General features: G+C 41.1%; 1 protein-coding gene across 3 annotated transcripts in view; it reads left to right on the forward strand.

The window, feature by feature from the left end:
* SRPK2 (SRSF protein kinase 2) overlaps nt 1-13873 on the forward strand; it is a 148349-nt gene that overhangs the window by 93885 nt on the left and 40591 nt on the right. For all 3 annotated transcript variants that reach the window (XR_001515750.1, XM_006774891.2, XM_015571221.1), the window contains exon 6: nt 4289-4395. Coding sequence is in view for 2 of the 3 variants with exons in the window: in XM_006774891.2 (XP_006774954.1) it covers nt 4289-4395 (107 nt within the window). In the remaining variant the exon portion in view is untranslated. The remainder of the gene's footprint in view (nt 1-4288; nt 4396-13873) is intronic.

The raw sequence follows: 13873 nt of genomic DNA on the forward strand, positions 1-13873 counted from the left end.
CGAAGTTCAGAGCCGTCAGGAGCTTGTGACTCCCTCCGGATTCAAAAAGACAGCCGCGTCCTCAGGTGCCAGACCCTTTCTGCACGTGAGCCCCCTACCTCTGCACTTTACTTCCGCAGCTCCTCTGGCTCTCAGTGTGCTTTTCTTTCCTTCTAGTTGTAGAATTTACACTCAGCCAGCTTTCCTGTAGTTTTGGATGATGTCTGTTTTGTCTTTTTGTATTTTTCAATTGTTGTGGGAGGCAGCAATTTCCCGGTGTTTATCTATGCTGCCATCTTAGTTTTCTCTCCCGAATTATTAATCTTTTTTAATAATTCTAGTGAACTTTATTTTTACAGTGGTAGGTGGAAGCATATACCAGCATTTCTTTTTGCTTGAAACTGTAAAAAATTCCATACACAAGGGCTAGGTATCCTTCAGTAGCTGCAAAGAATTCATTGAGGCACTAGAAGGAAAAATGCTCTGCTAATGTCAGCATAGCAAAGTCACACCTGATCCTGCAAAGTCTCATCTTTCTGCCAGGTAAATAGGGAAAAACGTTGGTTTTGTTTAGTTTAGTTTGTCTTCTTTGGAAAAGTCTGGTGAAAGTCAAGTTGTTACTAGATAGGGGACCAGCCTGGAGCAGGTCTGCCTTGGGCTGACCTGTAGTGTGTGTTCTTGATTTCCTTCAGGAAAGATTTCACAACACAAGTGTGAGTGATTTTGAGAAGACATTTATTAAAGGTCGGGACAGTGAAACAGGGAAGGGCTTAGCATAGGAGAAGCAACAAGAGAGCCTGGGCGGGGCTGCTTTGGCTCTCAGGCAACATAATAGGAAAGAAATGAGCCTAGTTGGGGTGGCTTTGGCTCACTGGAAAGTCAGAGCAAATAGGGCCTAGGAAAGAGGTTCAAGAGGTTAGCCCAGGACAGCTGCTGCTCTCCTGGTTGCAAGTCTCATGAGGACCCTTAGAGTTTAGAAGATGCACACTGTGGGGCAAGAAGGGCATAAGCCTGCTCCTGGGAGGGAGAGTGAGGCCTGGGTCCTTTGTCTTGAGAGTGTTAAAGGCTGGGTGTTTAGGGGAGGTCTTAGGAGGCTCTCAATACAAAAATCATTTTTATGCTGATGCTCCAGAATTAGATTCATTCCCTTCATCTGTCCCTGGTCGAGCTCCCAGTTGAACTCCCGGTCAAACTCCTGGTCAAGGGGACAGTTTGCATATTAGCCTTTTATTATATAGGACAGGGAGAGATTATAGAATATGTGGGGTTTGGTACTGCATGCAGTTTCCAGCATCCACTAGGTGTCTTGGAACATATCTCCCCGGAATAGAAGGGACTACTGTGTCCTTATTTCTCAGGGTTCAGGAATATTTGGGCACTGCTCAGTACCCTGTGACTTATGATTGCCAGGGTGTGTCAGAGCCTGGGTTCTCCTTCCCCATCTTTAGCTGTTTGCTTTATATCATCTTTGGAACAGATCCAACATTTTGATACTTGTTCTGCTCAAGCTCCAGAAGCCTGAGGACAAAGTTAAATTTCAGCTCAAATCCCAGAATAACATCCTGTTCATTCACTCACTAAGTCTTCATTTCTTAGGGAAGCACTCCCCTCATACTCTATATTTTTGAGGTTTTTATATAGGCATATCTCAGATAAATTGCTGGTTCAGTTCCAGATCACCACATAATCTTTTTGTTGGTGGAGGAAGAGTCTTGCCTTCAATTTATAAAAAAGTGAAACATCTATGAAGTGCAATAATATAGGTATGCTTGTATTTCCTCTAGAGCGGATTTGGAGGTACTAGCACGCACCCTTGACTGCTAAAGCCACCTCTTTGTTTCTCTCAGTATCATTTCTGCTCATTGCTGAGTGCATTTTCCCTCGTATAGATAGGAAGGCAGATAGATAGGAAGGCAGAGCTGGTCCTGACCTGCTCCTGTTCTCCAAGTGACTGATGGTTTATGGGCCCGCAGGGCAGCCCCCCCTACATCAGATCTGCATGGCAGCTCCTGGGACAGCTGACAGGGAGATGGTTTCTTTGGCGGAACCGGCTGATGTGTAGGTAAATGGAGTTTTTAAAAATACCACATATACATTCTAGTGACTATTTTTACTGTTAAATGGTAAGAAACCATCATAGTTCAGATTTGTCAGTGATGTAGAAATCATTATGTAGAGATCTGGGTGTTGCTTTGTGTGTTCATAAGTACAGTTTTTGATTTTTTGTAATATGCCTGGGAAACTGGTTTTACATTATCTACGCATAAATCTGTAGCTCACATGTTCTCCAACACTGTAGAAATCTTTTTCTTACTATTTAAAGCAGTAGTTATTGTGATGATGTGGTAGATGCAGATATTGTAAAATATATTAAATCAGCTCTAGCCGGTTTGGCTCAGTGGATAGAAGGTCATCCTGCGAACTGAAAGGTCCCAGGTTCGATTCTGGTCAAAGGCACATGCCCAGGTTTCAGGCTCCATCCCCAGTAGGGGGCTTGCAGGAGGCAGCCGATCCATGATTCTCTCTCATCATGGATGTTTCTGTTTCTCTCTCCCTTTTCCTTCCTCTCTGAGATCAATAGAAATATATATATATATATATAGTCAACTAACCTGTATATAGGCCTCCAGGGGTGAATAAAGTATTCTCACATGGTTTCAGAATCATTTTAAATCTCCCAGTAGGAATGACATAAATATATTTATATGATGGGCCATCGTTCTGGAGTGTTGGTGTTTGACTAGAATTTCTATGTGTTTTTTTAAAAAATCACCCAGATTCCTGAGACTTCATTATTATACGTTGTTCTTAATGCCATGTCTTATATTGTGATCATATATTCTTGAAAACTGCCTACAATATTAAAATTGATCTATTTACACATTTGAAGATACTGAAGGAAAAAATTAAATATCTTCACTGAGTTTGTTTAATTTCTGTTTTATAAAGTGTTTTATGTAACCCATGAAATAGAAATTTAGGCAGGCAGATAGGACACTTAAGACAGGGGAGTTCTTTACTTTTTTCTCGTTAATTGCTCATGAGGTTCTAGTCTTGCTCATTTTCATTAAGACTGATCATCAAGGAGAAGTGTACTGAAATGAGTTGCCGGGGTCCAACCCCAGCAGGTCCAGGGGTCCCCAAAGGTGTGGACGGAGTCGGCGAAGAAGGAATGACACGGAGACAGCGTTCAGTTGATCAGCAGCCTTGCCAGGATCTCTAGCCACAATCTCTAGCCAAGTTCTGTGTCCATGTTCTCTTGCTAGGCTCTCCAGCCAGGTTCAGTCACCAGGTTCTAGTCAGGTTCTCTTGCCATGTTCTATCCAGGTTCTGTAGCCAGGTTCTGTCTCTAGGTTCTGTGTCCAGTTTCTGTCCAGGATCATTTGCCATGTTCCGTCTCTAGGTTCTGTCTCTAGGTTCTGTAGCCAGTTTCTCCAGCCAACTCCATAGCTGGGTTTGACTTCAGGGGAAAATCTCTATCTGGGGAAACAACCTTTCTCGGAGAGGTGACCTTGGTTAAAACACATAGCACCAAGAAGGTGAGAAAACATATTAAGAACAGTATGCCATATACGCCAGGTCCCTTGAAACAGCAAGGATGGACCGGCTCCCGGCAATGAGTGAGAGCACAGATAAGTGTGGGATTGAATCCTGACACTGCCACATTTGGACTATAATGCAGGATAGTTCTTTAACTGGCTCTCCTCGTTTCTATGTGGGGATACATATATTATTTTCTAAGGTTGTTATGGGTACACATTAATAATCTGTGGGACTTAGTAAGTACTTAGTAAATGTTCCATCATTTTATTTAGGTGAGAAATAGGAAAGGACCACTTGGGTTTTATTGATAATAGTAGAGGCCTGATGCACAAAATTCATGCACTTGGGGCGGGGGTGGTCCCTCAGCCCGGCCTGCGCCCTCTTGCAGTCCAGGGGCCCTTGGGGGATGTCTGACTGACTGCTTAGCATTCCTGGGGAGGCAGGAGAGGCTCCCGCCACCGCCACTGCGCTCACCAGCTGTGAGCCCTGCTCAGGGCTTTTGGTTGAGTGGCGCTCCCCCTGTGGGAGTGAAGTGACCACCAGGGGGCAGCTCCTGCATCGAGTGTCTGCCCCCTGGTGGTCAGTGCGCATCATAGTGACTGGTTGTTTTGCCATTCAGTCGATTTGCATATTAGCCTTTTATTATATAGGATTGTTGCATGTTTTGAAGAAGTAAATGTTTTGCCATGTGCCACAATGCTGCTACTTTTAGTAATTGCATCACTTCAGGAAATGTATCCACAAGTGATCCTTAACCATGTCCCAAATGTCTGCATGGTCTTCGAAGTGCTTGGCCACCATCTCCTCAAATGGATCATTAAGTCCAACTATCAAGGCCTTCCTTTACGTTGTGTGAAGAGTATCATTCGACAGGTGAGGCTTATGGGGCAGCCCCCACCCCCTAATACCTAACTGGCTAGGCTTTCAACATAAATTACTATTTTGTTTTGTTCTTTAAAAAACCACAAACATATACATACATGTTTCTTGATATATACTAGGTGTACTGGTTAATAAGGTGGATTTTTTTCAATAGATGGAGTTACACATATGTTGATATATATGCTATCTCATGTGTATGCTGTTTTATTGTATTGACAATAAGCTTCAAAACTTCATATATCAAATTTGCTAAAGGTGTTAACATCATCATGGATATTTTTACGCTTAAAAATGTTGAATTTCGTGCCAAAAAAAAGAGCATTTGCAGGAAGTTTTAATTCATTACTTTATTTTGAAGAAAATTGCTGCTGAATAAACTTTGTGAAGCTTATGGTGAAGATGTTCCATCTCAAGATACTTGTGAACTCTGGTTTAAACGCTTTAAAAGTGTGGATTTCGATGTGAAAGACAAAGAACGTCCAGGTCAACCAAAAAATTTTGAAGACCAACAATACTGCAAGGCCAAATTGCTTTGGAGAGAAGACAGTGCTCTGCGTTTGGTGGGATCAGGAAGGTGTGGTGTATGATGAGCTTCTAAAACCAGGTGAAACCATTAATACTGACCACTACCTACAACAAATAATCAATTTGAACCATGCTTTCATCGTGAAATTACCAGAATGTGCCAGAAGACACAGCAAAGTAATTTTGCTTCATGATGACGCACCATCACACACTTCAAAACCAGTTAAAGACACGTTAAAAGATCTTACCTAGGAAGTATCAACCCACCCGCTGTATTCACCAGACCTTGCTCCTTCAGATGACCACTGGTTCCGAACTATGCACTTTCTGAGCAGCACTTCAAAACATACGAAGAAGTGGAAAATTTGGTCTCTGAATGGTTTGCCTGAAAACAAGAAAAGTTCTATTAGGACGGTATCCACAAATTACCTGAAAGATGGGGAAATGTGTAGCTAGCGATGGACATTACTTTGAATAAAGTACTTTTGATGTTTCTCTTGAAATTACCGTGTTTTCTTTAATTACAAAATCCACATTATTAACCGGTACACCTAGTATATAATTTTTGTTTTTAAAGCGTATGCATATGTTACAGTGTATAATAACTTGAACATTTTAAGTCAGTTTTATATTTAATACTATGCCATTCTGTTTCTTAAGGGAGCAATATGTAAATATCAGGCATACATTTATTTGGGCATATTGAACTTTTTAAACTAATGATATGGTATAGTGAAAATTTGTTTTATCTAATATTATTATTATAAAACGTCCCCCTTTGTTTCTCAGAAAATAATTCAAAAGAAATAATTTGTGTTTATTTGCTGTTTTTAGGTATTAGATGAAGGGTAAATGAACAATATAATGAATGTTGGTTATGTAGGGAGTATTGTATTAGAATTATGCTTTGTTCAGTTGTCTTGACAAAAGAAAATGGGTCTGGCCCTAACCGGTTTGGCTTAGTGGATAGAGCGTCGGCCTGCGGACTGAAAGGTCCCAGGGTCGATTCTGGTCAAGGTCATGTACCTTGGTTGCGGGCATATCCCCAGTTGGAGGTGTGCAGGAGGCAGCTGATCGATGTGTCTCTCTTGTCAATGTTTCTAACTCTCTATCCCTCTCTCTTCCTCTCTGTAAAAAATCAATAAAGTATATTTAAAAAAAAGAAAATGGGTCTGGATCTGGTTTGGTGATCATGTGGTAGCAATTATTTATAAAATGAAAGTATACCTACATGAAAGATCTCTTTCTGATTAGAAATGTTTACTGGATTTCATTTTCTGCACGGAATATATTGCTCTGTATCCCACTATTCCCTCACAACCTAAGTTAGGAATGTTGCAGATATGACTCATTCTGGGTTACCTATTCTGATAGAATGACTGTGGGTACTTCTTCAGAGTAATTTATATATCAAGGAGATTATTTGTTTTTTTTGCAACGAAGACTGAGTGCTTGGGAGCCTTGCCCTTTCCCCTGGTCCAGATCTTGAACTAGATTTGTCTGAGGGTTGCAGACCTGAAATATAGGCTATGGTCCAGAATTCTTAAATAGGAAATAATCAGGGAATTGAAAAATTGTACATCCTAGTGATTGGGGCCTGAAAAAGAACCTTCCTACCAGTTGTACATAATAATTGCATACATGCAAATCAGTAGGTTCTAAAACCATTTCATAAAAATTTTGATGTTTATAATTGTTAGATTTTTCCTTTGAAATTGTGTGTAGTTAACTTAGTTTATTCAGCCTGTGTATTTATCTCTTCTTTTATCTTCATCCTCTTATGGTGCAAATCGACAGCTCATCTTCTAATATTATAGACCAACCCAGCCACCGTGGCTCAGTGGTTGAGCATTGACCTGTGAACCAGGAGGTCATGGTTTGATTACCGGTCAGGGCATGTGCTCAAGTTGCAGGCTCGATCCCCAGTGTGGGGCATACAGGAGGCAGCCAATCAATGATCCTCTCTCATCATTGCTATTTCTGTCTTTCTCTCCTCCCTTCCTTTCTGAAATCAATAAAAAATATTTTAAAAATATAGATGTTATTTGAGGAGAGAGGTTGGTAAGAGAAGGGCTTTCTATAGTGTCTTACACACGAGATACTATATTTTTACATAGTATTATGTTAGGTATGCATATGTACTGTGTATGGGTTTCTGGCTAGCTTTTGTTTAATAATATATTTGTTCTCTTTTAGGTTTTAGATAGTAGCATTTTAACTCATTATTTTAACATGGTTAATTTTTCATGTGAAAAAACAATGCTTTTCTTTAGAAGATAGGCGATGAGGGGGAAAATTAATACGTTCATTGGAGTTATTTGATTCCCAAATGCTGCTTCAGTATTTATATCTTTTTTATTTTTTAAATATATTTTATTGATTTTTTACAGAGAGGAAAGGAGAGAGATAGAGATAGAGAGTTAGAAACATCGATGAGAGAGAAACATCGATCAGCTGCCTCCTGCACATACCCCACTGGGGAAGTGCGTGCAACCCAGGTACATGCCCTTGACCGGAATCGAACCTGGGACCCTTCAGTCCGCAGGCCGACGCTCTATCCACTGAGCCAAACCGGTTTCGGCCAGTATTTATATCTTAATTATCTCTGCTAAATCCTGAAAATATAAAATGACTTACATATTATAACAAAAAGTAAATAATTTCAGAAATACCATTTTGCCTATATTTCATACAGGTTCTGTCATTTCCTTTGACCGCACACTTTCAAAGATGTAGGCTGTTGCCATTGTTCACTGACCATGTCAATACTCGGGCTTGGCCATGTAAGAAGGGCATTAGCAGATGAACCATTGACATTTATTTTGTATTTCAGAATGGGAAAACAAAATCTAGCCTTTCTTAGCGAGTAAAAGAGTCTGTAAATCTAAAGATGAAATCTAGCAATTTAATTGAACTTTAATGCATACTTGACGATTGAAGAAATGATCTTCCAAGTGTATTATCCTCCTGTTACACACATACACTGAGCTTTGGAAATTAAAGAGCTCTTGTGTTTTATTGTTCTAGGAAAATTTCAAGATGAAATCCTGATTTTATATGGTCTGCACTTTGTTCTTTTAGGCTTTGTGAGTAGAAGTTTTGTTTTAATGTGAAACCCATCTTTAAGTTTATTTAAGAAAAACGTTATCATGGAATCTGGATTTTTTTCTCCCCTAAACTTTTAACTTTTAAAAGTAATAGGTTATTATATATCCCAGTTAATAGCCTATGTACCTGAGTTTCCCTTCATCCCTCCAAGCCAGCATATGAGTTTAGTATTTTTGACTTGTAAATAGTACTGTGAAGATCCTTTATTGACAGACCTGCATAGTTACGTCCCTCCCCGAACAAGACAAGGCCGGGCCAGCTTTCTGATATTCTTGCCATGTGTCCTCCTTCAGCTTCATGGTCAGGCATAGCTGACCTCGTTTCAGTCATCCCTGTGGCTCTGCCACTTGCCGTCCTTCGCCAGTCACCTGGCCTTCGGTCCCTCCTGTGCTGTGTCTTTTGCTCTTGATGTCCCTTCCATTCTGGCGCCACTGTCCTCGGTCCACAGGCTCCTCTCTGCTCTCTGAGTCCAGCCCAACTTCCTCCCTATTCCAGTTTGTTCTCCTTTCCATTAGCAGTTACCTCTCTAAGTAAAAGTTTGCTTTAATAATTTATATTTCCATATAAACCTCTAGTGTTTTTCCATTGCTTATTGCCCAAAGCTTAACATTGTTGACTTTCATGAAGCAATAGGTGGAGCGATAAAGAGCTTGGATTTTGGCGACAGTTATACCTTAGTTTAGCTAAAGGACTTTGGCCAACTTAATTAACTCAGGCCACAATTTCATCATAAATAAATGGGAATCATAAGGGTACCTTTGTTATTAGATTAAAGGGATACTGCTATCAATAAATACAAATATTTACTCAGTGCTTACTGTGTGCCAGGCATAATTCTAAGTACTTTGCAAATTTTAATGCATTGAATCCTCATAGTAACCCTATGAAATAGGTATTTTACTCTCCTGATTTTATATAAGTGCAGCTGAGGCATAGAGAGGTGAAAGAACTTGCCCCTGGTCAGGAAGTAACTTAAGAAGGATTAAGTGGTCTAGCAGGAATTCAAACCCAGATAGTCTGGGTTGGAGCTCATGCTTTTACTGGTTTGCTGAGCAGCATGTAATAACTTTGGAATTGTACTGGGCTTATATCCAATAAGAGTTAAATCATTGTTGTTCTTCCTTCTGCCATCTGGTGTCAGCCCATATTTTCCCCTTACAAACCCTGATTCACCTCTTATTTCCTGTCAGATAAATTTTTGTCCATTAATTAATTAATCTTTTAAATAGGTATTATACATAACTGTTCTAAAATATATGTCTTTCAGGTACCCACTTTCCCTCATGGAGTCAACCAAGTTATTAATTTCTTAAGAATATCTAAAGATGTCCCAAAGCATTTATAAATACCTGCTTATTTACCAGAATTTTTATTCATAAATTTTTACTAGTTTTCTTTGATAGGTATTTTAGAGTGTACTTGCCTTGCTTTATTTTTAGCCTCACATCTTTGATCTTTCTTTTGTCTTAGGCTGCTGAAAAGACCCTGCTTTCTTTTGTACCCATGTTTTAGCTAAAGACCCAACCAAAATACTTATTCTGTGATGAAGGCTTCTCATACTCCCCCAGTTAATAGTGGTGTGTTCTTTCCCCTCAAGATACCTGCGGCCTGCATTTGGTTCTTTGCTAATGCTTTGCAGGGTCTTATAAGCCAAAGTTTCTCATGGCACTGGATTGATATTTTGGACTGGATAAATCTTTATTGTAGGGACCTGTCCTATGACTTGTAGGATGTTTAGCAGCATTTCTGGCCTCTACCCACCTCCAGCCACCACCACCTCCAGTTTTGACAATTAAAAATTACTCTGGCCCTAGCTGGTTTGGCTCAGTGAATAGAGTGTCTGCCTGCAGACTGAAAGGTCCTGGGTTTGATTCCTGTCAAGGACACATGCCCTGGTTGCTGTTTCGATCCCCATTAGGGGGTGTGCAGGAGGCAGCTGATCAATGTTTCTCTCTCATTGATGTGTCTCTCTCTCTCATGCTCCTTTCCTCTCTGAAATCAATAAAAATATATTTAAAAAAAAATTACTCCAAACTGTATCACATGTCCTCCAGGTGGCAAGCTTCCCCCTCACTGAGAACCACTAGAATAGAGGAAAGTCAATGGGTACATGCCTTGATTTAATTTCAAATTCTAATTTTGGCACGTAACTGTTTGATGACGATCAGATTCCTTAGCCTCTGTGAGTATGTTTCCTCATTTGTAAAATCGGGATGATGATACCTGATTTGAGGCTTTGTTGTGGAGATGCATTCTGAGGGACGAGGACGTGAGAAAGCATCCAGCATTGTGAGCAATCCTGGAGTCTCCCATCTGCACTGTGAGCATCGCGCAGGTACAGGTCATACATCCATGACACATTTTTCTCGCCACTTCCTTCATGTAGTAGGTGATCAAGAAATGTCTTTTCTTAAGTGAAAGAAGAGGTGTATGTTCCTCTTAATCTGACTTCGTGATTTGACTGACCTATGATTTGACAGGCTTGAAGGTAAATTGTAACACTTGTTTATTTTCTAAAAGTACCGACAATCACATCTCTAGGGTTTCCTATACTACACTATTATCAATCCTTTGGTCAGGTCTCAGCTGTCCTCACTTAGCCATGGTGACCTTGTGCCCAGTCGGATAAGGGCATCCTGGTTGCCTGTGGTGAGGATGCTCGGTGCTGCAGCAGTGCACCTCCCCCACTCTCCGCACCAGGCTGCTTCTCTCGCCCCAAGAGTGGAGTCTTGTGGTTGTCTATTTGACCCACAGCTTTCATTTCTCTTTTTTTTCTTTTTAAATCAGCTTTATTGAGGCCTATTTTATGTCTGACTTTTATTTCTGAAACTGAAAGAAGAATAATGGTGCTTGTTGGCAGTATTTGTTATTTGTGGTGCAGTTTTCTTTAAATGTCTTACTGTTCTTTAAACATAGCTTTGACTTTCTTATGTAATTGAAAGGGTGGCTGACATCTCACATTTTAAAACTTTATGGTTTAATTTACTGCCCATTACAGATACCTGGTAAAGAAGGACTTCTTGCCATTAAATGAAGGTTGTTAAGAGCAAGAACCTAATTTTGGTGACTTTTCTAACTGCTAGTTTTTCCAGTTTTGTAGCAAAGTCACCAGATTTTTAAATTATTCTATTCTGTCATCATTATTGTCACTGACATTGATTATCCTCTTTTAGGCTCTCACTGTTGTAAGTGCTTTTTATTTGTGTGATGCTGTCTAGTCCTCATCACAGCCTCGGGAGGTCAGGACGGTTGTTATGTCCACTCTTCAGAAGGCCTTTCACGGATAGGATAAAAACTTACCCAGGGCCAAAACCGGTTTGGCTCAGTGGATAGAGCGTCACCCTGCGGACTAAAAGGTCCCAGGTTCGATTCTGGTCAAGGGCATGTACCTTGGTTGCGGGCACATCTCCAGTGGGAGTGTGCAGGAGGCAGCTGATCGATGTTTCCCTCTCATCGATGTTTCTAACTATCCCTCTCCCTTCCTCTCTGTAAAAAATCAATAAAATATATTAAAAAAAAAAAAACTTACCCAGACCCACAGTTACCGTGCGGGCACCGAGGTCCGAATCCAGGTGGTGTGATTCGGCTCACCTGCAGGGTATGAAATGTCTGTATAGAAAGATTTGGGAGCATTTTAAATTGTAGCATGTCTTTATGGAAGGTGTGCGTTCAGGTCTCTATATGTAATAGGTGGTTTGTTTTTGTTTTTATTTTTTCGCCTTAATAGAGATGACAATTAGATTGTTTAAAAGTACAGCCATTGGGTTTTATTTAACAGGTAATTTGTAATTTGTAATATGTGCTGCAATATATGTAAGGGGACTTTAAATGCAGTACTTTTCACACCTGCCTCTGTGGTGGCGATCCCGTGAGCATGCCAGGAGTGGGGCCTTGCCGGCAGGCTGATTCAGCAGTCCCTGAGCCATGCTATCGACACTTAGTATTTATTTAATTATTTCACTTCTCCTAGTCATCAATGCATTCATTATGGTCAAGCCAGTATTGTTGAATTTTAGCTCAGAAGATTAATTTTAAATTGGTAAACATTAATATTCTTGGAATTGTTTGGTATGGTGGTGCACATGATTAATTCTGTACTAACTTGAAATTATCCTCAAAATGTTGGGTCCTCAACTCGGAAATACAGTGACATATTTCCAGGTAGTGAAGCCTCTTTCCCAGCTCATTACGCTATGCATCTAAGTGCAGGGCACAGAGGATTTACCTTTTGTCCTGACTGTTTTCAGAAGTACAACTGCTGGGTTTTCTCATCAGTTCTCACTAGTCACTGTTTGAAAGAGCAAGGAGCCGGGGCCTATTTCAGTCCAAGGTGGATAAGGACAGTGTCTACTGAGACTGGTTTGAGTATCCAGTTCTTTTCCCACACTTCTCCATTCTGCTTATCATGCTTGTCAGAAGCAGTTGTAGGTTTGCCTCATATCTGTCTTAGTGAGGAGGAGAAAGCCAGTGGGAGTGTTAGTTTCCTAGTAAGAGAGATTTTGGGCTAGAGAGAATCCCTTTGGTGTCAGGTCCACACTTACAAGAAGTCTGTCTCAGGGAAGCACCCTAGGTCAGGGCCAGCCCGCTCCGATCTGCCAGCTCGTCTGGCTGTGGTGGTTTCCCTTGGAGCTGCATTAGGAGGGCCTTACCCACAGAGGGGGAGGCAGGCGAAGTCTTCACACCCTGTGTCCTTTGTTTAGGTGGGAAGGAAGAAAGTCCCCGAGTTGTGACTGGAGTCATAAAATAATTTGAAAATTGCTCTCATTCTGTTTCTTTTAAAATCATTTATTTTTCAGTTACAGTTGGCATACATATTATATTAGTTTCAGGTGTACATCCTGGTGATTTAGACACATAACTTTCTAAGGGACCATCTTGATATTGTACCCACCTGACACCACAGTTATATTATTGACTATATTCTGTCTGCTGTATTTTTACATCCCCATGACTGTTCTGTAACAACCAATTTATAATTCTTAATTCCTTCATCTTTTCACTTATGCCCCCAAACCCCCCTCCTCCCAACCTGTTGGGCAACCACCAAAGTAGTCTGTGTATTTATGAGTCTGTTTCTGTTCTGTTTGTTTATTTTGTTTTTTATATTTAATTGTCAAGAGACAGGTATTTATTAACATTTTGTTGTTTGTATTTTTATGTGTTTTTCTTCTTTTTTAATTGTCAGCCGAGGACATGCTGGCTCTGGAATCGTCAGCGAGGACATGCTGGCTCTGGGGCCACCTGGCACAAGCTACAGAGCAATCTGCAGATTGCTGCTACTTGTGCTGGGCTTGGAGGTACCCAGGAGAGGCCAAGCTGCCAACAAGACAGGCTGCTGCTAGTGTTGGGCCTGGCCAGGCCACTTAGCAAGAGGTATGGGGTAAACCAGGCCAGATGTTGTTTGTTTGAGAGATTTTTAGGAAAGTCTAAAGCCATTTGTGTGGAAAAGCCACTGGAATGGGCTTGGGGTGGGCCACAAGGTGTGTTGTGTGGGTATCTCAGAAAAGGAGCTGGGCCTTTGCCAGCACTTCTGTCTTAGAGAAAGCTGCCCCTGACCCACCTCCAGCTCTTGCCGTGATGCTGCAGATTCAGTTCCTCCCTGTATGTCTCTAGCACCTTACAAGCTGCTGCCCCAGCTCTGGAGCTCAGAGTGAGTGAGTCTGAGTAAGTCTGTGAGCAGGCCCTTTAAGAGGAACTGCCTGGAACTCCAGCTGCCGTGTCTTCCCTCGCAGCCTCAATGCCTGCTGGTTTTTATAGCTAGAAGTTATAGGGCCTTCTCCCTCTGGCCCTGGAATCCTGGGCTGGGAGGCCTGGTGTGAGGCTGGGACCCCTCAGT

This window comes from Myotis davidii, unplaced genomic scaffold, assembly GCF_000327345.1.
Source record: "Myotis davidii unplaced genomic scaffold, ASM32734v1 scaffold125, whole genome shotgun sequence".
Classification (NCBI taxonomy): Eukaryota; Metazoa; Chordata; class Mammalia; order Chiroptera; family Vespertilionidae; genus Myotis; species Myotis davidii.